At 40.0% G+C, this 21,565-nt stretch overlaps 1 protein-coding gene across 9 annotated transcripts in view; it reads right to left on the bottom strand.

Annotated features, from left to right (window-relative positions):
• The window catches only part of BTRC (beta-transducin repeat containing E3 ubiquitin protein ligase), a 182,530-nt gene extending 162,577 nt beyond the window's left edge, over window positions 1-19,953 (bottom strand). For 5 of the 9 annotated variants that reach the window (XR_016388153.1, XR_016388152.1, XM_022568989.2 and 2 more), the window contains exon 1: window positions 19,818-19,952. Coding sequence is in view for 5 of the 9 variants with exons in the window: in XM_022568989.2 (XP_022424697.1) it covers window positions 19,818-19,865 (48 nt within the window). In the remaining 4 variants the exon portion in view is untranslated. Of the gene's footprint in view, window positions 1-19,423; window positions 19,659-19,817 lie in introns of those variants that run through there. The other 4 variants (XM_089898074.1, XM_022568996.2, XM_089898076.1 and 1 more) reach the window with 3 other exon arrangements.
• Between the last annotated feature and the right edge of the window lie 1,612 nt (window positions 19,954-21,565).

Here is a 21,565-nt window from a genome sequence, read left to right as displayed (position 1 = left end):
TTTAATAATTATAATAAAAATATAATAGTTATTATAAATAATTATATTATATTTAATATAATATAAATAATATTATATTTAATGTAATATAAATAATTAAATTATATAAGATAATATAAATAATTATATTATAAATGATTATATAATTATTATAAATTATAATAATTATAATTATTATCGAAACAGTTATCACCTTTCCAGATGAGGAAAATGAGACTCGGAGGTTAAGCAACTTGCCCAAAGTTTTCTAACTTCTAGAAAGCAGTATAAGTGAGATGAGAACTAGGTCTTGTTTTCACTATGGCACAATATAAAATTTACATCCCAATCTTAACTGATTAGAAGGTATTTTCAAAGAAAGCACACCAAGAAGACGTGTAGAACTCCCGATACTGTCAGTAAGAGACAAAAGAAGTTATCACTAGTCCATTCAGCAAAACAGATGTCACTTTCCAGAGCTTTGATATTCTCCTTAAATACCCTTGAAAACAAGAACCAAAAAATATGAACTCTTATAAAAAGAGATTTATTGTATTTTTATAGCTTATTACATACCTTGTAACAATCATTTTGTTAAACGTGAATGTCAGTTTTATCTTCGGTCCCTTTTTTCCTGGCTATTTACAAGCTTTGTAAGAATTGTTCCTTAATTAAGTCTAAACATAGCTTTATATAAATGGATTCCTGGAAATAAAATGTTCAGACTTAAGAAATGATTGTTACAGAGACTGTAACAGGCTGTAAAAAAAGAATGCCACTTTAAACAAAGATTTCTTATTTTAATTAAAAAGATAATCATCAGAACATTCCTACACTCAACAGAACCATTTAAATAAGCTTCTTTGGAAAAAAAAAATATGTAGGATCTTATGCAGGCTTCCGTGTATAATTTGTAATATATTTAAACCAAAGTCTCAGTTGATCCTATGGTATGAATTCTTATATACTGTACCTACACTTTAATGATACATTGAAAGAGAAAGAGTTCCAAATGAGATAAACATCATTTCTAATTCTTTTTAACATGAATGCTTTCAAAAGATTATGAGTATTTTTCCATAAGATATTGATAAAACACATTTAAGAATAAACACTTTTTAACATGACCACATATAAACATATCTAGGATCACACAGTTTATTGATGCAGTAGGTATATGTCAAGTAGAGGGACTATATCCAGTGGACTACCGTATAATCAAAGATGATACATACCTGCATAAAAGGAGTTTCTATTCTCAAACTCCGATAAAAACTGAAACAAAACAATTTTCAAAACATCACACCTGGATAAGACTGGAGGGTGTGAAAATCCTTTAGAAGCATGATTTGATAAGGCAGGATTCTTTTCGATTAATTTATTTGACCTTTTTTTATTTGACCCCGGTTCACGGGCCTCTCACTGTTGTGGCCTCTCCCATTCCAGGACGCGCGGGCTCAGCAGCCATGGCTCACGGGCCCAGCTGCTCCGCAGCATGTGGGATCTTCCCGGACCGGGGCACGAACCCGTGTCCCCTGCATCGGCAGGCGGACTCTCAACCACTGCGCCACCAGGGAAGCCCTATTTGACTTTTAAATTGTCCGTTTCTAACCTAAATTTGTTAAGTTAGGCAAGATTCCAAGAGAGAATGAAGTAGATCTTATAAGCTGTCACTATAATTAACTGCAATTTGAAAAACAGATGCATCAATATTCCTCTACTTAAGTCATCTTTTCTAAATTACACTGAATGCTACACATGAGTCACTACTTTGTCTATTTCTGCACCAATATATTCCTGGAAACTGCTTCTAAGTGGACTATATTTTCCCAGGGAAACAAGTTCTAATCAGGAGGCTATTTCCTAACTGAGGACTCGGTATCAAAGAAAAGTACTGACACGCCTAATAACATCAAAACAAAGATTCAATAATTATAAACCTCTATCGTTATTAAAAATAAAGAAATTACACTCCACCTTCATAAAATGGGAATGACATACCAATGATCATTAAGTGTGTGTTGAAAGTGTTAAAAAAAAGTAACTCTTCCACATTTACTCATTAAACAAATTTGACCTTAAGCTAATAACCAACTAAAACACTAAACATTTAGTTAGCAATCATCTGGTTTGCTTCTTATAATACAGCCTTCTGCTTGGGATGATTTATGAAGAAGGAAGAAGTAGAAGGGGGCCAAACATATTACTCAAGGGAATGCCTCCTTTCCTCTATCTAAATTATTTCCCTGAATAAGCAAGTTTTTCAAAATTATACCAAGAATAGGAGATCAGTAAATGTTGATAATGATCATGATGACCATGAGTGTTTCTCACTTATTTTGCTTTGTTTCTAAAAACTATAAGTAGGGACTTCCCTGGTAGTCCAGTGGTTAAGACTCCGCACTTCCACTGCAGGGGGCGCAGGTTCGATCCCTGGTTGGGGAACTAAGATCCCGCATGCTACGCGGTGCCAACAAAACAAAACTATCAGGTAATCAGATATTTTTCTTTTTCATTTGCCTATCTCCTCAGTTTAAAAGCCACAAGTGCTCTACATAAGACCAAATGCCACCAGAAAAAAACACTCTTAAGTCACTCTCTCATTCTGTCACAGGGCTTACTTGAAACTTTGTAACTAGGTTTCAAAGTACCCCTCACTTCATTGAAAAGCCATGAACATTCATTAGCACAAACTCCTTTCTAAAATATTTACAAAAAGTCTTTCATAGAATGCTAATGTTACAAAAGTCTTTCATAGAATGTTTCACAGAACGTTACATCACTCTAATGACCATTCTTCTGATTCTTCTTAGGATGACTAGCTTTTGTGTTTGAGCCCAACAGATAAAGTCATCAAGAACTGAGGTATTCACTAGGGAAATGCAAATTAAAACCACGATAAGATACTACTATATACCTATTGGAATGGCTAAAATAAAAAATACTAACAATCCCAAGTGCTGACAAGGATGGAGAACTAGAACTCTCATACACTGCTGTGGTAATGCGAAATGTTACGGCCACTCTGGCCGTATTCCATACAATGGAATACTACCAAGCAATAAAAAGGAATGAACTATTGATACATGCAACAACTTGGATGAATCATCTAAAAGGCATTATGCTGAGAGAAAGAAGTCAGTACAAAAAGATTATATATTGTATGATTCCATTAAATGACTTTCTCAAAAAGATAAAACTAAAGTGAGGGAGAATAGATCACAGCTCCCAGGAGTTAGGAAGATGGGGAGATAGTACAAGGTAGTTTTTTGGGGGATGATGGAACTGTTGTGTATCCTGATAGTGGTGGTGGTAACATGAATTCTGAGACCTGTACACTAAAAAAAAGTCAATTTTACTAAACGTTAATTTTTTAAAGAAAAAACCAAGACCAAAAACATGCACACAGCAGACATGAATAAATACACGTTTAAACAGTAAAATGGAATAGGGGTGGAATGTCTATTCAATAAACCTTGGAAATCTGTGTGAATTATTTTGAACTAGAGTTTTTTTGTTTGTTTGTTTTTGTTTTTGCAGTAGGCAGGCCTCTCACTGTTGTGGCCTCTCCCGTTGCAGAGCACAGGCTCCAGACGCGCAGGCTCAGTGGCCATGGCTCACGGGCCCCACCGCTCCGCGGCATGTGGGATCTTCCCGGACCGGGGCACGAACCCGTGTCCCCTGCATCGGCAGGCAGACTCCCAACCACTGCGCCACCAGGGAAGCCCTGAACTAGAGTATTGTTGTAAAAGTATTACCACCACTATATCCTTATGGACTAGAAAGCTGCTTCACATTTACCTCATTTAATTGTATCAATTACATCTTCCTCTGATGCTGTGGCTGATGCTGCTTTTAATCTAAGGGATGAAGATAAAAAGACCTTTTCAGACAATTTCTCACTCACCAGAAAGCCTGTGGCTTTGTGCCTCTCACTTGAGGTCAGCTTGAGGACCCTGCTCAAAAGAACAACTCTAGTCTATGTAATTGTACAAAAGACGAATCTTTCATCATAAATTTCCTTACCATTCAGTTATGCCTATTGCTTTAAGCAACACTTCAATGATTCCTCAAACTTCTCCCTTCATTCCTTGACATTACCTCAAGACATTACCTTAAGAGCACTATGAAACAACTGTTGAGGTAGTCTGTTGTCATTTATCTTCATGTATGTAATAGGGTCATGGAATATTAACAATAAAAGTAATGTTAGAACTATCCACAACTTTTTCATAGCACCAGCAGGGACTACCAGTTTATTGTGACGTGATTTTAACATACCTAGAGTGGCCACATTTGGGGATGTTGCTATTGCTCTTCTACTAGATATATCTCTTATAAATGGCATTATCTTGTTAATTTTTCTGCCCCTATGGTTCACCAAATTCTCCAGCTGCAAACAGCACCCAGAAGTAAATTGTTTTTAGAAACCAACTTATTACTAATCAGTTGGAACTCAAAGCGATTCTAAGCCTCTGCCATGAAGTTTGTCTCATTCTGCCTTCACTGGTTTTTTTCCAGCTTTACTGAGATATAACTGACATAACACTGTGCAAGTGTAAGGTGTACAACATGTTGATTTAATATACTTACATACTACAAAATGATTACCACCTGCCTCCACTCTTGAATCCAGTTAACTCAGCTGCTTCCTGCTATGTTCCCCATGTAAAAGGCTTCACCTTTTACTCTGGCTCTAGCCACAATATTTCCCCCACTCCCTCTGTGTTGGTACACTGGCCAGGACACAGCAGTCTAGACATTTTGTCAAAGTGTGATCTGAAAAATATCTCTATCAGAAACACTGAGATGCCTGTTAAACATGCAGATTCTTGAGGTCTACTAAATTAAGTGGAGGGAAGAGGAGCTGAGAATCTGCACTACATGTTAACATGCTCTCCAAATAATAAAGTATAGTACTACTGCAGTGGGCACTAATGAGTAGACTGAATTCTTTAGTTCCTTGCTGGGTATTCCAGTTCTGTTTCTGAGCCCAAATTTGAAACAGAGGATTTGCCGCCTCTTTTCAGTACTCACTGATGTTGTCTGCCTACTGAATCTCCCCAGAATATCTGCACCCAGACTCCTTGTCACTATTTTCCCCTCTGAAATTATATCCTGCCCTTCTAAACTTCTCTGAGTCCCGAAATCTGCTTGGATATTTATCTGCTTGGTTCCCCACCAGGGAAACCCTATATGTATATCTTAAATTTAGTCTCCTTATTAAAGTTAGGGACTATTCCAATATCTTTACCCACCAAATACTTGTTTTGCCATACCTACTGCTATGGCAACCTTCCCTTTAACTAATCGCCCTGAACACGCCTGACACCAGCCATATTTTACTCTTCTTTTTTCTCTTTTTCTTTTCTCCTAGCCTACTCCAGGCAAACCTTACTCACTGTATCTCCAGAATATTCCTTGAATATCTTTCCTTCTTTCCATACCGACTGCCCTAGCTCAAGCCCACGTGGCTTCTTGCCTAGACTATTACATAGTCTTTAAGCAGCCTCCCTGCCTGTCTGTTCCCCCCGTCCCTAGTCCAATCCACTCAAAGTCAAATAACTAAAGTGGTCTTCTAATCTTCTATGTTGTTATTGCCCCCAGTGGGAATCAGATTCAGACATAAATTATAGACCTTTCAGAAAAAAGTACTCCCATGAGTTTATACTGAATGGAGGTCATGGAGCTCGAGTTTTAAAAAACCTTTACACTCAACAACAAACAGAAAATTAAATTTTAAAAATAGCATCTAAAAACACCAAATACCTGGAATAAATCTAACAAAAGATATATAAAGGCCCCTACACAGAGAAATTACAGACCCCAAAAATGGAAAGATATACCATTTTCATAGATTATAAAATTCAATAGTGTTAAGATCTCAGTTCTCCCCAAACTTATATATAGATTCAATGCAATTCCAATAAAAGTTATAGGAGGATGTTTTGTGGAAATTAAGCTGATTCCAATATACACGGACATGCAAAAGCTGAGGGACATTCAGTATCCAATATCAAGAATTGGTATAACAATATAGTAATTAAGAAAGTATGATATTGGCACAAGGATAAATAGACCACTGGAACAGAAAAGTCCTGTAAACAAGCCCACACACATATATAGACAGGTGGTATATGACAAAAGTGACCATGCAATGCAACAGATGAAAAACAAAACAAAACTGAATTCTGTTCTCTACCTCACATCAAACATAAAAATTCTAGACAGACTGTACATCTAAATGTAAAAGGTAAAATATTCATGGAAAAGACTCTGACAAGTACAGGTTTCTGGTAAGTGACTATACTGCTGAACTGAATGAATAAGCATTTTCAGAACTCTGATGGAAAACTGATGAATTCATAAAAGTGCTAACAAAAGATCAAGATTAAAAAAAAAATTAAGCGTTTTGGGGTCTTGAAGAGATATTTGTAGACCCATGTTCATAGCAGCATTATTCACGATAGCCAAAAGGTAAAAGTATCCCAAGTGTCTGGCAAGAGATGAATGGACAAACAAAATGTGATGTATACATATAACGGAATATTATTCAGCCTTAAAAAAGAAGGAAACTCTGACACATGCCTTAACATGGACGAACCTTGAGAACATTATGCTAAGAAAAATAAGCCAGTCACAAAAAGACAAATACTGTATGGTGCCACATTTATGAGGTATCTAGAGTAGTCACATTCATAGAAACAAAGTAGAACGGCAGTTGCCAGGGACTGAAGGCAACTGAATGGCAACTGCCAGGGACTGTTTAATGGGTACAGAGTTTCAGTTTTACAAAGTGAAAAACCTGTATTCAGTTTAGTGAGGGTCAAGGAAAACAAGTGTGTACATGAGATGGGATGGAGGGATCTGCAGTGACCTACAGCAGGATGTCAGAACCCTAGCAGGATAAAGAGAATGTCTATACAGGAATATGGCAGCCTTAGTAGCCCTGCACAAGGTGCTCAAGTCCAAATGGAGTGAGGAGAGCAACCTAGTGCACAGTATCAGAGCCTGAAATGAGAAGGGTCTTCTAACGGGGGCTAGGGGCAGCAGCCTAATATGGGATTTTGGAGACTGATAAGGTGAGGATGGCATCCACATGATGGGTGTCAGGAACAGCAGCAACAGGACAGACTGGTCACATACAGGGGGGATTGATTAAGAAATTATGTTGAAAAAAAAAAAAGAAATTATGTTGAGGATAATGAGAGCCAGCTTACTAACAGAAAAGGGAGTTACAATTATGGAAAGCAAATTATTGGATAAACCTTGTTGTATTAGACTAGAATTGGAGATACCTGTGTGAACTCATGGTTTTAAATAAATATGTAGATAAAATTAAAATAGCGATACGTGTGTGCACACGCATGTGTATGCACGTTTACACATATATATATTCTCTATCTCTGTCCAGTGAGAGGACTTGGGAGCAGTGACACCCAACAGCAATGTGTATACCTAACACCCAGATATTGACTTCTATATATCATTCTCTACTAAAAGAAACTGGAAAAAAAAGAGAAATCACTGATACCAGGGCTGGGGGAAAAAAGTACAATGTTCAATGACAGAAATACCTAACAAAGACAAAGAAAGCAGTTTGAAAGCACTCTCACTGGCCAAACAGGGAACAATTTTAAGTGTCAAAAGAAATAATGATTGGGCTTCCCTGGTGGCACAGTGGTTAAGAATCTGCCTGCCAATGCAATGGACACGGGTTCGAGCCCTGGTCCAGGAAGATCCCGCATGCTGCGGAACAACAAAGCCCGTGCGCCACAACTACTGAGCCTACGCTCTAGAGCCTGCGAGCCACAACTACTGAGCCCGCGTGCTGCAACTACTGAAGCCCACATGCCTAGAGCCCGTGCTCCACAGCAAGAGAAGCCGCCACAATGAGAAGCCCACGCACCTAAACGAAGAGTAGCCCCCACTTGCTGCAACTAGAGAAAGCCCGCGTGCAGCAATGAAGACCCAACACAGCCAAAAAAAAAGAAATTAAAAAAAAAAGAATAGTAGGCAATAAGTAAAAGATAGTATTATAACCCATCAAATAAAACAGGAATTCATAAACTCATTCTGTTAGAAATAGATTGAAAATCTAATGAATAAGATAGTTACATGGTTTCAAAGTACCTTCCCACAAGATACTTACTACAAAAACATTAGCTTTAAAGAAGAAACTGGCAGGTGCCACTTTAATCAAGTAAAAAAAGTTGTAAGACAAACAAAAATTATGTGTCACCCAACAGGAGGCAATAAGTAAAATAAAGCAACACTTCTGTGGTATTTCTGCCAAAAATACAGGACCCAAATCTAATCATGAGGAAACATCATCAGATAAACCCAAACTGAGGAATCATTCTACAAAATAACTAGCCTATAATCTTCAAAAGTGCCATAGTCATGAAAGTTAAAGACAGGAACCGTTCCAGACTGAAGGAGACTAAGGAGACATGACAACTAATTTCAGTACATGATTCTGAATTAGACTCTTTTGTTATAAAGAACATTACTAGAGGGACTTCCCTGGTGGCGCAGTGGATAAGACTTCGCACTCCCAATGCAGGGGGCCCAGGTTCCATCCCTGGTCAGGGAACTAGATCCCATATGCATGCCACAACTAAGAGTTCGCATGCCACAACTAAGGAGCCCTCTGCCACAACTAAGGAGCCCATGTGCTGCAGCTAGGGAGCTGGAGAGCTGCAACTAAGGAGCCCGCCTGCCAAAACAAAGACCCTGTGTAAGCAAATAAATAAATATTTTTTTAAAAAAGAACATTATTAGAACAACTGGCAAAGTTTGAACGGGGTCTAAGGGGTTAGATCTGTAATTGTACTGTATGTTAATTTCTGAATTTTGATGGCTGTCTTATATACAATGTCCTTGTTTGCAGAAAATATACACTAAAGCATTTGGTGATGATGTGACAACTTACTCTCAAATGATTCAGGAAAAAATATCATTTGTGTTGTACTTGAAACTTTTCTGTAATTCTGAGTTGATTCAAAATAAAATATTAAGAGAAAGAGAAAGAATTGCACTGGTAGTTACCAAACACTAAAAATAAATATAGTGATGTTATATGTATGTGTATTTTATCCACAAACACACACCCCAATTAGGTTAACTATCTTAAGAGAGACTATTAATTTGCCATGGCTACTTTTAAAAAGTACCACATACTTAGTGGCTTAAAGCAACATTAATTTATTATTTGACAGTCCTGTAGTTCTGAAGTCTGAAATGGGTCTCACTGAGCCAAAAATCAAGGCCTTAGCGGGGATATGTTCTTTTCTGGAGGCTTAGCTTTTCCTTTCCTGCTTCTAGAGGCTGCTCACATTCCTGGGCTCAGGGCTCTCTTACGGCATCTTCAAAATCAGCAACAGTGGATTGAGTTCTCACACGTCATCACTATGACCTCCTCTTCAGCCTCCCTCTTACACATTTAGGGTCCCTTGTGATTACACTGAGCCCAACCTGGATTATCCAGGACAATCGCCCTATTTTAAAGTCAGCTGAGGGACTTCCCTGGCGGTCCACTGGTTAAGACTCTACACTTCCCCTGCAGGGGACACGGGTTCAATCTCTGGTCAGGGAACTAAGATCCCGCACGCTGCGCGGTATGGTAAAAAATTAAAAATAAAGTCAGCTGATTAGCAACCAAATTCCATCTGTTACCTTAACTCCCCTTTGCCCTGTAATTTAACATATTCACAGGTTCTTGGGATTAGACTGTCTATCTTGGATGGGGGGTGGGGGGAAGGCATTATTTTGCCTACCTCAAAGAGTTTCCTTTATTCTGAGATTATGTGTTTTCTACTTCTGTGGCATTAAAAATCTCCTTCGTTCATTTATAAAATGGTGCTGACAGTGGTGCTTCTTCTTCAAGTATTGGTTGTGTAAGAAAAAAAACCATTAACCCTGTAAATCCTGTGTAGGTATTTTGTAGTCACAAAATCTTGTGACTTTTTTTTACTGATCTCTTAAATGAAAAAAATCTGAAAACAAAACACACATTCCTACAAAAGAACCATATATTTGTTGAAAGATTTGTATTGTATTTTTCAGAATATAGGGAATAGATCAATAAGAAAAAGGCAGACAATCCAATTAAAAAAAAAAATGACCAAGGCCTGAATAGACACTTCAAAAAAGAGGATATCTAAACAGCCAGTAAACCTAAAAAAGCCAAAAACCTCAATAATCTTTTTAGGTGCTTGATTACAGCAGTCATTAGGGAAATGCAAATTAAAACAGTCAAATAATACCATTCACCCACTAGTATGGCTGAAGTGAAAAAAGACAGTAGCAAGTAAATGTTACAAGAATGTACAGCAACTGGAACTCATATGGTGCTGTAGAAAGTATGAAATGGAAAAAATTCATAGACTCTACTAAAGCTAAACATTTTTCATACCCTATGACCCAGCAATTCCACTCCTAGGTATATACCCAACAGAAATATGTACATATGTACAAGAAAAGACACGTACAAGATTATTCATAATAGCACAATTCACAGTAACCCAAAACTGGAAATAACCCAAACGTCCATCAACAATAAAATGGCTAAAAATTTGAAGTATATTCACACAGTGGAATACTGCATAGCAATAAAAATGAACATACTACACCTAACACAGCAACCTGAATGAATCTTCTTATGTGGGACAAAAGATGCCAGACACTAGAGAATATATACTGGAGTGATTCCATTTATGTGAAGTTAAATACCAGTAAAGGCAAAAACTAATCTACAAATATAAGATAATAGTTACACAGAAGTGACCACTGGGTAAACATTCAATGAGCTGTATACTTATGATTTCTTTAAAAAGTATACTTATTTTACTTCAATAAAAGCTTATATAGACACATACCAAGTACACTATAATATTATTCTTAAATACAAACTGGATTCAATCCAAACTCCCTAGGCTCCCAATCTATCTTTTCCTTCTTGTCTGCTATTCACCTTATGTTCAAATCATACACATCTACTCACACTGTGCTGGCCATCTCCTGATCTTCTGGCCTCTACCTAAACTACTCCCTCTTCCTGGAACTTCCCACTTCAGAAACAAGTCTGTCAACATCTATCTATTCCACAAGACCAATAGGAAGCTCTCTTCTTCAAACCTTCCAAAGATCTTTCCAGTTAAAACTAATTTCCCCTCCCTTAACTTCTATAGCACTTTGTGCCTCTATTTTGGCACTTACCAAAGTATGCCTTAAGAGATATTTATAAATGCCTATCTTCTCAACAGACTGTGAAGTTCTAGAGAAGACAGAAGTTTTATAATACTTAACTTTGTGTCTTCATCCCCTCCTGCCCCCATAACCAGCTCCCTCCACGTGTAACATAATGTTTTGCACTCGGTTTATGTTTATATTTTTATCAAATCACACGGCATGCCTCGTTTTCAGTTGTCAACTCACTCATTTTGTCAAGTACTACTTAACAGGAAAATGCAGTGCTCCAGCACAATTTAGGACCATAGAGTTCTAAATTCCCAATGAAAACTTGGATACATATAGGAGTTTAAGTAGCATAATTTATCAATTAACACATTATACATGGCAATTTACAATTTAAAATGAACTGAGAGGGGGGGAAAAGAGAGAAAGAGAGACCCTTCTTAACTAGGTAAGACTAACAATTAAGGCTTTTCAGTTAAGAAAATGAGCTCAGAGTCAGTTGTCTATTCAAGCCACCACTGTCAGTCCACTGGCCAGTACACTTGCTACACTATAGTCCGTGTTCAAGTGCAGGTCTTCATTTGGGGTACTTGTTTTATAAATGTATACATTAAATATATTAAACTTTAATTTTTCTGATTAAAAGCAATACATATTCACCATCAAAAATGTAGAAAACATTAAGGAATATATAGTAAAGTCAAGTCGGGGCTTCCCTGGTGGTGCAGTGGTTGAGAATCTGCCTGCTAATGCAGGGGACACAGGTTCGAGCCCTGGTCTGGGAGGATCCCACATGCCGCAGAGCAACTAGGCCCGTGAGCCACAACTATTGAGCTTGCGCGTCTGGAGCCTGTGCTCTGCAACAAGAGAGGCCGTGAATAGTGAGAGGCCCACGCACCGTGATGAAGAGTGGCCTCCGCCTGCCGCAGCTAGAGAAAGCCCTCGCACAGAAACGAAGACCTGACACAGCAAAAATAAATTAATTAATAAACTCCTACCCCCAACATCTTCTTAAAAAAAAAAAAGAAAAGAAAAAGAAAAGAAAAATCACCTTAAGTGATGCTTTTTTTGTGTGTTTCCTAATACATCTTCAGATGCCAAATATTTTGAAATATTACCCATAATCTAACATTTCACAAAAAGCACATTAACAGTTTAGTGTAGTACTTGCTAAGAAGTACAAGGATTTACATATCCATGCTGCAAAAACATTATCCACATGCTACAATTCTGTTTCCATGACTTTTCAGTGAAAGCCTGAAAGTCCCCCAGACATCAGAAAATATCGTTGCAGCCTTAAGTTTACGTTCAGAGAAGGAGTTTAAGAGCTCTGAACGTAATACCAAGGGCATTATGTATGACCTTGATTCAAATTCTGTTACAGTTCAAATTCTGTTACAAATGCTACTCGAGTGACATCAACCTTATCCTTCCCAAGTACAGAAAAAAAGAATTGTGATACTGATGAACTTTCCAGGGCATCACTGTGGATTAAAGTCAAGATTCTGATTATTTCTTTACACTTTTTTTTTTTCTACATGACATAATACAAAGACACCTGCTGTATTAAATTGTGATTCTGGAAGTATCCAACCAATAGGTGTTGTTCAGTAACCAAAATGTGAAAGTGCTAGTCAGAATAGTGCCAACAAGGGAGAGCAGAAAGAAAGCACAATAGTTGTAATAGTAAGCATTTTATCATTCTTCTATAAATCAAGTATACTAGATTATTATTACCATAGTAAATTATTGTGCAAGTTGCTCTCTCTTCCACTCTTTCTATGGGCAGAATATACTTTCCCACCTCTTGACTTGACCACGTGATTTACTTTGGTTAATGGAATATCAGCTGGTATAATAAAACCAATGATTGAAAGGCACTTGAACAACTGGGCTTGCTCTTTTGTGCCTCTACTATAGCTATGAGGACAGCTCTGCCTGGGAAGTCACTGCCTCTACAGTCTGAGTCCCAGAATAACATGTGGAACAGTCCTGAGTGAGCAGCCAAATCCAGAGTCACCCAACAAAATTCAGTCTATGTCATCCAATATTCAGCAAATCCACATATTCATGAGAATAAATAACTATCATTGTATTGCCATGACATTTTGTGGGTCTTTATTACTCAGCAATAGCCAATTGATACAATGATACCGTGACAACTCCGTTTCCTCAGTAACTCAAATGATCAGAAATCTATATATAGGGCTTCCCTGGTGACGCAGTGGTTGAGAGTCCGCCTGCCGATGCAGGGGACACGCGTTCGTGCCCCGGTCCAGGAAGATCCCACATGCCGCGGAGCGGCTGGGCCCATGAGCCATGGCCGCTGAGCCTGCGCGTCCGGAGCCTGTGCTCCGCAACGGGAGAGGCCACAACAGTGAGAGGCCCGCGTACCGCAAAAAAAAAAAAGGTAAAAAAAATAAAATAAAATAAATCTATATATAAGTCTGGACAGTAACTCTCCACTCCGGCCCATCGGACCAGCAAAGAAATGTGCCATCATATTCCATTGTTTCTCTGCTCTTCAAGGATGAAACACAGTGCAAGTGAGGGTTTCAAGTCAGACTGCCTGGGTTTGATCTCAGGCTTCTTGCTAAGCAGAGAGACTTTGTGCAAGTTACTTAACCTCCCTGGAATCAGTTTCCTCATCTGAAAATGGAAGTAACAATAGTACTGAATCTATCTTACAGGATTATTGGGAAGATTAAATGAAATAATAGTATATGTAAAGAATTTAGAATAGCAAACAGTAAACACTAAGTAAATACATATTAGCTATTCATGGCTGATCATATTTAAAAAAAAACAAAGAAAAATAAATAAACACAACCCTCCCATTTCTACTGTGGCTATCCTATTATTGACACAGACAGAGTCAGGTCAGGTCAGTCACAAGCCTAGGAATAGGAAGGCAAGTATACCCTGAAGGGAGAGCCAAATCTCAGAAAGGAGCAAGACCTCAGAAGGAAGTTCCAACTCAAAGCGTTCACCTTAAGCAGGCAGGAATTCTCTCCCAGTTCTGTGGCTTTTGCTCCCCTGCTCCCCATCCTCACCCTGGCCACATACAAAGGCAATCCAGGAACTATGATTGTAGTGCCCCAGAGAACAAATCATATTCTTAGTTCAAAATTACTCTCAGTATCTATTCTTCTGTTATCTCTGAGTCTTCTGTAAAATGTTCTAGCTCTGTTTTCAATCAGGCTTCAGAAATCTAAAGGGAATTATCCAGAGATTCCCCAGTACAAGGTGAATCTTACGGAATACTAGTTGAAATGGTAAGATCAGGTGGACCTTTCCCATAGAGATTTTCTCCTCCTCCACTGCCAATGTTAGGATGCTGGGATTGATTTATTAAGGAAGAAAGCAGTTTTCTTTATAGTGACCAAGTTGTTAAACATTGGTAAATATTTTCTACTTTATCCACAGTGAATTCTTATTATATACATTTAGAAAGCACCTTCATGCTGTATTAAAATATTGCTAGAAAGCACATGGTATTTTAAAATATTTTAATACCACAAAGATCCTTTTTTCTTTCTTCATTCTCATTCTTTTTTTAATTGTAATGCTATTTACCACAAATAATTTTATCTATACAAGATCTTGCATAATGTACCATCTCCCTTTAGAAAGGGAAAAAAATTCTTAACCGGTTATTTTCTTTTAGGATTTAAACAATACACAAAAAATATAGAATAACAAGTAGTCTCCTTTGAAAGTTCATTTTCTAATTAAGCAATAAAAAATTTCTGGCAGGGCTTCCCTGGTGGTGCAGTGGTTGAGAGTCCGCCTGCTTATGCAGGGGACACGGGTTCGTGCCCCGGTCCGGGAAGATCCCACATGCCGCGGAGCGGCTGGGCCCGTGAGCCATGGCCGCTGAGCCTGCGCGTCCGGAGCCTGTGCTCCGCAACGGGAGAGGCCACAACAGTGACAGGCCCACGTGCAGCAAAAAAAAAAAAAAAAATTTCTGGCAATCATTCAAAGTAGAAGAATTTTTACTCCAATCTAATAATTCACTTCCAATAATTTATTATGTACATTACAAACATGAATCAAGAAAATGAGCACAGAGAATTATCATTAATTTGTAATTCCATACCCCAATACCTATATGAGTATTCAGAAAAGAAACTGAAGGCTAATTTAAATTGAGAACAGGTAACAGATATATAGAAATTCTGACAAACTAAGAACTAGTTTCAAATGTCCATCCAACCAGCTGGTAATCAATCTCACTGATTTAAAGAAAAGCCCAACATAGTGAGAAATCTGAATACTTATTTTAAAATGCAGTTTCTTGCTTTTAGATACATATGGTTCTCAGGCAAAAAAGAAAAGTTCCTGAATCCTATCAATTCATCCAGTATTATCTCTACAGTAACATTATTAAGACAAGTCATGCAGGAGATCATGTTAGTTCCTTAAGAAGTTAACCTCAAAAAAGAGATGCCTACAAAGCATTCCTAGCGTTATTACCCACAAATTTGGCTGATCCCATTTGTATTTTTATCCTGAGCATCCAACTAGAATAGCATCTGTGGTAGCCAGTCTCAAAAGGGCATGGCCCCCAGCAGTTTCTCTCTCTTTATGCATACCTCTCTTCTTGTCTACAGGTAGAGATTATTTTCCCTCCCTCTGACTCTGGGCTGGCCTTGACTGTCTTTGACCAATGGCAACATTCTCAACTCCCAAACCTAGGACTTAGGAGAATTGGCTGACTGGTTTCTATTTCCTATCTCCTGGAATGCTCCTTCTTAGACACCAGGCATCATGCTTTAAGGAAATTGAAAGGCCATTTGGAGAAAGGAGGCCCACATAAAGGAGGACAGAAGGCCTTACTGATAGCTGAACTTTCATCCAGTGGCCAGCCATGACAGAAGGTGACCATTTTGAACATTCCAGAAACGCTGGCACCCCAGCCAACACCAAGTGAAACAGAAAATGCATCAACCACAGATTTATCTTTGTTACACAGCAAGTTACCCTTTACACTTTCACTTATCTTTCAATTCTTTAAAAAACTATTTTATATGTCCTAAAATTATTTCATGCATGCGTCAAATTTTCCCAGTTCTAAGATCCTGGGATTGGTTTATCCTGTCCATTTAAAAATAAACTTCAGGGACTTCCCTGGTGGTGCAGTGGTTAAGAATCTGCCTGCCAATGCAGGGTAAACGGGTTCGAGCCCTGCCCCGGGAAGATCCCACATGCCACGGAGCAACTAAGCCCGTGCGCCACAACTACTGAGCCTGTGCTCTAGAGCCCACGAGCCACAACTACTGAGCCTGTGTGTCACAACTACTGAAGCCCGTGTACCCAGAGCCCATGTTCCACAACGAGAAGCCACCACAATGAGAAGCCTGTGCACCACAACGAAGAGTAGACCCCGCTCGCCACAACTAGAGAAAGCCCGCGTGCAGCAACAAAGACCCAATGCAGCCAAAAATAAAAACAAAACAAACAAACAAAAAACCTTCAAATTCATCCCTCAACTTGTCATATAGACAGATAGGATACAGAAGGATAGACAGATAGATATATCTCAAAAATCCAAAGGTAAACTTTAAGTCTAGACCATGTGTGAATTATGGTCAAATCTGAATTACCAGTCTCATTGATAAGATTTTATTATAAAATTTCTAATCAAAGTACTATGTCAATGTAATAATGAACAAAATTCATGAAAGAGAATATCATTTCATGTTGCTATTTTAAACAAATTTTATTTTCTTTTTTTTTTTTTTAGCGGTACACGGGCCTCTCACTGTTGTGGCCTCTCCTGTTGCGGAGCACAGGCTCCGTACATGCAGGCTCAGCGGCCATGGCTCACAGGCCCAGCTGCTCCGCAGCATGTGGGATCTTCCTGGACCGGGGCACGCACCCATGTCCCCTGCATTGGCAGGTGGACTCTCAACCACTGCGCCACCAGGGAAACCCTACATTTTCTTAAACAGTGGAAATCAGGCATCGGTATAAAAATTATCATTCACAACTCACAACTGAAGGAAGGGATAAGGACAAAATAAAGCCAAATACTATCAACAACTTCAATTTTATTAAAAGGATAATCCTTGCATGTGTACTGTGCACTAATTACTAGGTGCAAACACAAATAAAATATCTTCCTATCTCAATTGACTAAGGAAACAGACATGTTATAACAGGGTAAATGGGACCAAAGGCAAGTTGTGACTTACTCAGATTCATAATAAGACTGTTACTGAGCTAAAAAGGAATACAAAATCTCTAACTCTCCGTTCTGTTTCAGTTATTACGGTGTCATTCTTTCTTTTTTTTTTTTTTTGCTGCACGTGGGCCTGTCACTGTTGTGGCCTCTCCTGTTGCGGAGCACAGGCTCCGGACATGCAGGCTCAGCGGCCATGGCTCACGGGCCTAGCCGCTCTGCGGCATGTGGGATCTTCCCGGACCGGGGCACGAACCCGTGTCCCCTGCATCGGCAGGCGGACTCTCAACCACTGTGCCACCAGGGAAGCCCTAAGGTGTCATTCTTGGTGACCCTCTTCCAGTTGGCCTTTGCTCAAACAGCAGCCACAATAGCAGGCAAGGTCAAAAATGAAAGTAACTATTGTAAAACTGAAGAAGAATTGGTTTCTCCCTATGGGAACTGACTCAACATTTAATAATGTGTGGCGTCCCAAAAGCTGTAAACTACTACATGGCCATCTCTAGCTCAACTTTAACTCAATCAGGAGACCATTATCAAAACAACTCACTGGTGCCAAGCAGAGATCAATTGGTTGAAAATGTTCCTAGGCTAACGTCTAATGGGGAGTAAAGAAGATGATCTCATAATGTCTCTTTATGATCTTTAAACCACATTATTCCATAAACCTGATACATGTCAAGATTAGGATTGAGTCAATCTCTAAGCAGGAAAACAAAAATAAGCAACTGCCACTTTTCTGACTCAATTCTAGAAGCTGGCTGTAGATACAAAGCAACTTCCTCTCACTTCTATAGTCCAAAAAAATTTCAAAGCCTCTTCTTAATATTTTAGAATTTCAACATCTGGTAGAAACTGAAGAACCTTCTTCAGGCCTAACAGAATTTTATTAAAGATACACTTGAACTTTAGTTAGGTGTTTCTGAAAGTACTAATACAAAGTAAGTAAAGTCATAGTAAATTTGACCAGTATTCTTGTAAATGGGGCAGTTTAAAGCCTAAATTCAATTAGGTTAGTGTCCATGTTTGTTTAAATCTGGGTATCTCAGGCAAAGACACAAAATAACTGACAAAAGAAATAAGATTTGGAGTGACAGGTTACAATTACTTCTGGAAAAAGCAAAACTAGACTGCAAGTAATATCAACGTCTCTATGGCCACCTGCTAAGACAGAAGTAAGTCTATGCATCCCATCATTCTGTAACCACAAAGTCTGGTTTTACATCTAGGATATACAAATGAAGCATCAGATTAAAAGCATCAAATATCAGACTCCACAAATTTGCCAAACATACACATATCAAAAACAGAAAAGCATGATTCAAAGTTAAAGAACTAGATTCCAAAGGATTTAAACACACCCACAAAATCCAGTCCAAGTTCATACTGTGCTTCAACCTAAAACTCAAAACTACCAATCCTGACATCAGCCATTCCTCACTACCTGCATTCCCCCTTTTATCTCCTGAATTTCTCCATTGATCTTATCACTTCTTATGGGTCTTTGGATTCTCCATGGCCTTTCCTTTCCCAGAAAGTAGTACAGCATCCGGTCCCCTCATTTTACTATCTCTACAATTTAGCACTAAGTTTTGTTTTACCCTATTAGTTATTAATTTTGCCCCTAATCTCCTGTACCTAGGTTTCCCCAGCCAATGAACCTCTCCTGTCTTCTCCTTTCAAACTAGAGGATGTAGCCCCTTTCCTGATATTTGTAATTCTGGTTCCTAGTCAACCCCTTTCCATTCCCAGAGACTGTCATCATAGCGCTAGATCCCCATCCCCAGTCCTTTTCTTCCTAAGTAAGGCCTAGTCCTTTCCAGAGTTTGTCAACATTAGTTTGGCCAAGCTGGGATTGTACCCTGAAGGCAAAGGCTATCTCTCCCTAACTCTACAAATCTATGTCTCCCACCAGCCCTGTCTTTCTCTCCTCTAACCTTGGATCCAGCTGCATCCAGCGCTGCCCGTTGCCCACCCACCTCCCACTCCCAATATCTCTCCTCCCACTATCCCGCGCTCCCCTTCCCCACTCCTGAATGCACCTCTTCTCCCGGGCCTCACCCGTAACCCTCACACAAGGAAGGCCCTGCCAGCGGCCTCACGGCGTCTCTCCTCCTGGCTTCCTCCGCTCTTCAGTAACTGTCCCTACGCCCCTTTCCCTCCAGGGCCCTGCGCGCCACCCAGAGCCCCTCCCCGATTAAGCTCCTGCTGTCACTTGGCCTCTCATCCACAAGATGGCGGAGCTGCTGCCCCCACCTCCGGGTCCTCTCCGCAACCCCTCCTACCTCCCAGGAACTCCCGTCCCGTCCCTTCAGCCGCCTCCGCCCCCGGCCCCGGCCTCGGCCCAGGGTCCCGCTGCCCCCTCCTCCAGCGGGATGGCGGCCCAGACCCGAGCCTGAGCGACGCCGCCAACGCCACCGCCTCCACCGTTCTCCGGCCTGCACATTCTCCTCACCATAAACTTGAGCGCTTTTTCCTGCAGCACCGCCTCGGCCGAGTCCATACTCTTCAACGGCCACCGAGTCCGCACTCCGCCGGGGCCGCCCCCTTGGTGCCAGGCCGCAACCAACGCAGAGCCCGGATCCCGCCTCCTCTTCCTTCTCCCCGCCCTCTTACCTCTCAGGCACCCGCCGGGGGGCCAGGGAGGATCAGCTGTTCCGTGCGCGTGCGTGAGCCCGCTGGCTCACGGGATTTGTAGTTCTGGGACTTCCCGCCGCAAAAAATGAGGCCACACCGCGAACTGCAACTCCCGCGGTTCACTGCGGTAGGGTCGCGGTGGCTGACAAGCCGAATCTAGACAACGGGCAGTCAAGTAGAGAATCAGCGTATGGGAATCGTAGTTTACAGCTTCTAGGGCTGGGAAATGGGAGGGGCATCGGTGTCTCCGTGGTTACCGAGCGACGCCAGTGGCGTCTTGCCTGGCAATTGATATCAAGATGGCGACCAGTGCCTCACCTGTAGCCCAAATACTGGAAAAAACTGTGAGAGGACAAAGGTCCTAGGGCCTCCCTAACTGTGGTTGTAGAAAACTGGACGCCCCCAAAATTCATATGTCTGGCGTCTGCGGGACGGATTTCAACCCAGAGGCGTTTGGCCTATGGGCACCTGGCAGCACCTCATAGACTAATGCAGAATTTCAAGGTCCTCCTAAGTCATCGCCGCACATTTCTGCCTGTCACCTTATTCTAATCCACAGTAAATCAGGGCCGAATAGAACTCGGCTCAGGAAATTCTCGGGTGTTTAGCACTCAGAAACCATGGCCTGTACTGCTAACCCTGAGATGTAAGCCCTGCATTAAGGGTTAAATGGGTACTTGCAAAAGGCCTTTAATGGTGGAATATAATGGCCATCCAGTAAATAAAGCATGTAAGTATTTAGTTTGGCCTTAAAAGGGACAGTACGAATTTATTTTGGAAATTGGGTTTAACCTAAGTGGAAAAAACACTAGGGTTGGGCTAAAAGTGATACGCTGTACAAAATACCTGAGTTTATAAAATAAGTGAATTAGGGAAATACCTTTTCGGTTATAAGGAAATTTTCCATTGTAAACTATTTTATTCATTCTTTCATTCAACAAACAGCATAAAACCGTGTGCAGACATTGTGCCAAGAGATGGGGGGGATTCAGTAGTGAACGCAATAGACCCAGTCTTATGGAGCTTACATTTCTAGTATGTTGATACTTTGTCCTACTCATCCCTACATCCTCAGAACTCAGCACAATACCTAATACATAATAGACTTTAAGTTAATAAAAAGTTTTACTCTTGAATTAAAAAAAAAAGTTTTACACTACTGCAAAATGAAGACTCAAAACTCATTCATATGAAAACTACCTGCAACTTCTCATAGGACTAAGGCAGTATGTGACATGGTTGCCAAAAAAGCTAAAGCAATCCGAGGCAGCTTGAAGAGACTAGTGTCTGGGGAATAGAGTTTTATGGTTTTACTCTGTTTTAAAGCACTAAGACCATACCTGGAGTACTTTGTGTGTTTTTTGCTTTGTTTTGTTTAATTTAATTTTTTTATATAAATTTATTTTTGGCTGCATCGGGTCTTCATTGCTGCGTGCAGGCTTTCTCTACTTGCGGCGAGTGGGGTCTACTCTGTTGCAGTGCACGGGCTTCTCATTGCGGTGGTTTCTCTTGTTGCAGAGCATGGGCCCTAGGCACACAGGTTCAGTAGTTGTGGCACGTGGGCTC

The sequence above is a fragment of the Delphinapterus leucas genome, chromosome 16 (genome assembly GCF_059928025.1).
Source record: "Delphinapterus leucas isolate spDelLeu-1000000601 "Yukka" chromosome 16, BTC_Dleu_Yukka2, whole genome shotgun sequence".
NCBI lineage: Eukaryota > Metazoa > Chordata > Mammalia > Artiodactyla > Monodontidae > Delphinapterus > Delphinapterus leucas.
The sequence above is the reverse complement of the archived record's forward strand: the minus strand, read 5'-3'. Positions and strand labels throughout refer to the sequence as shown.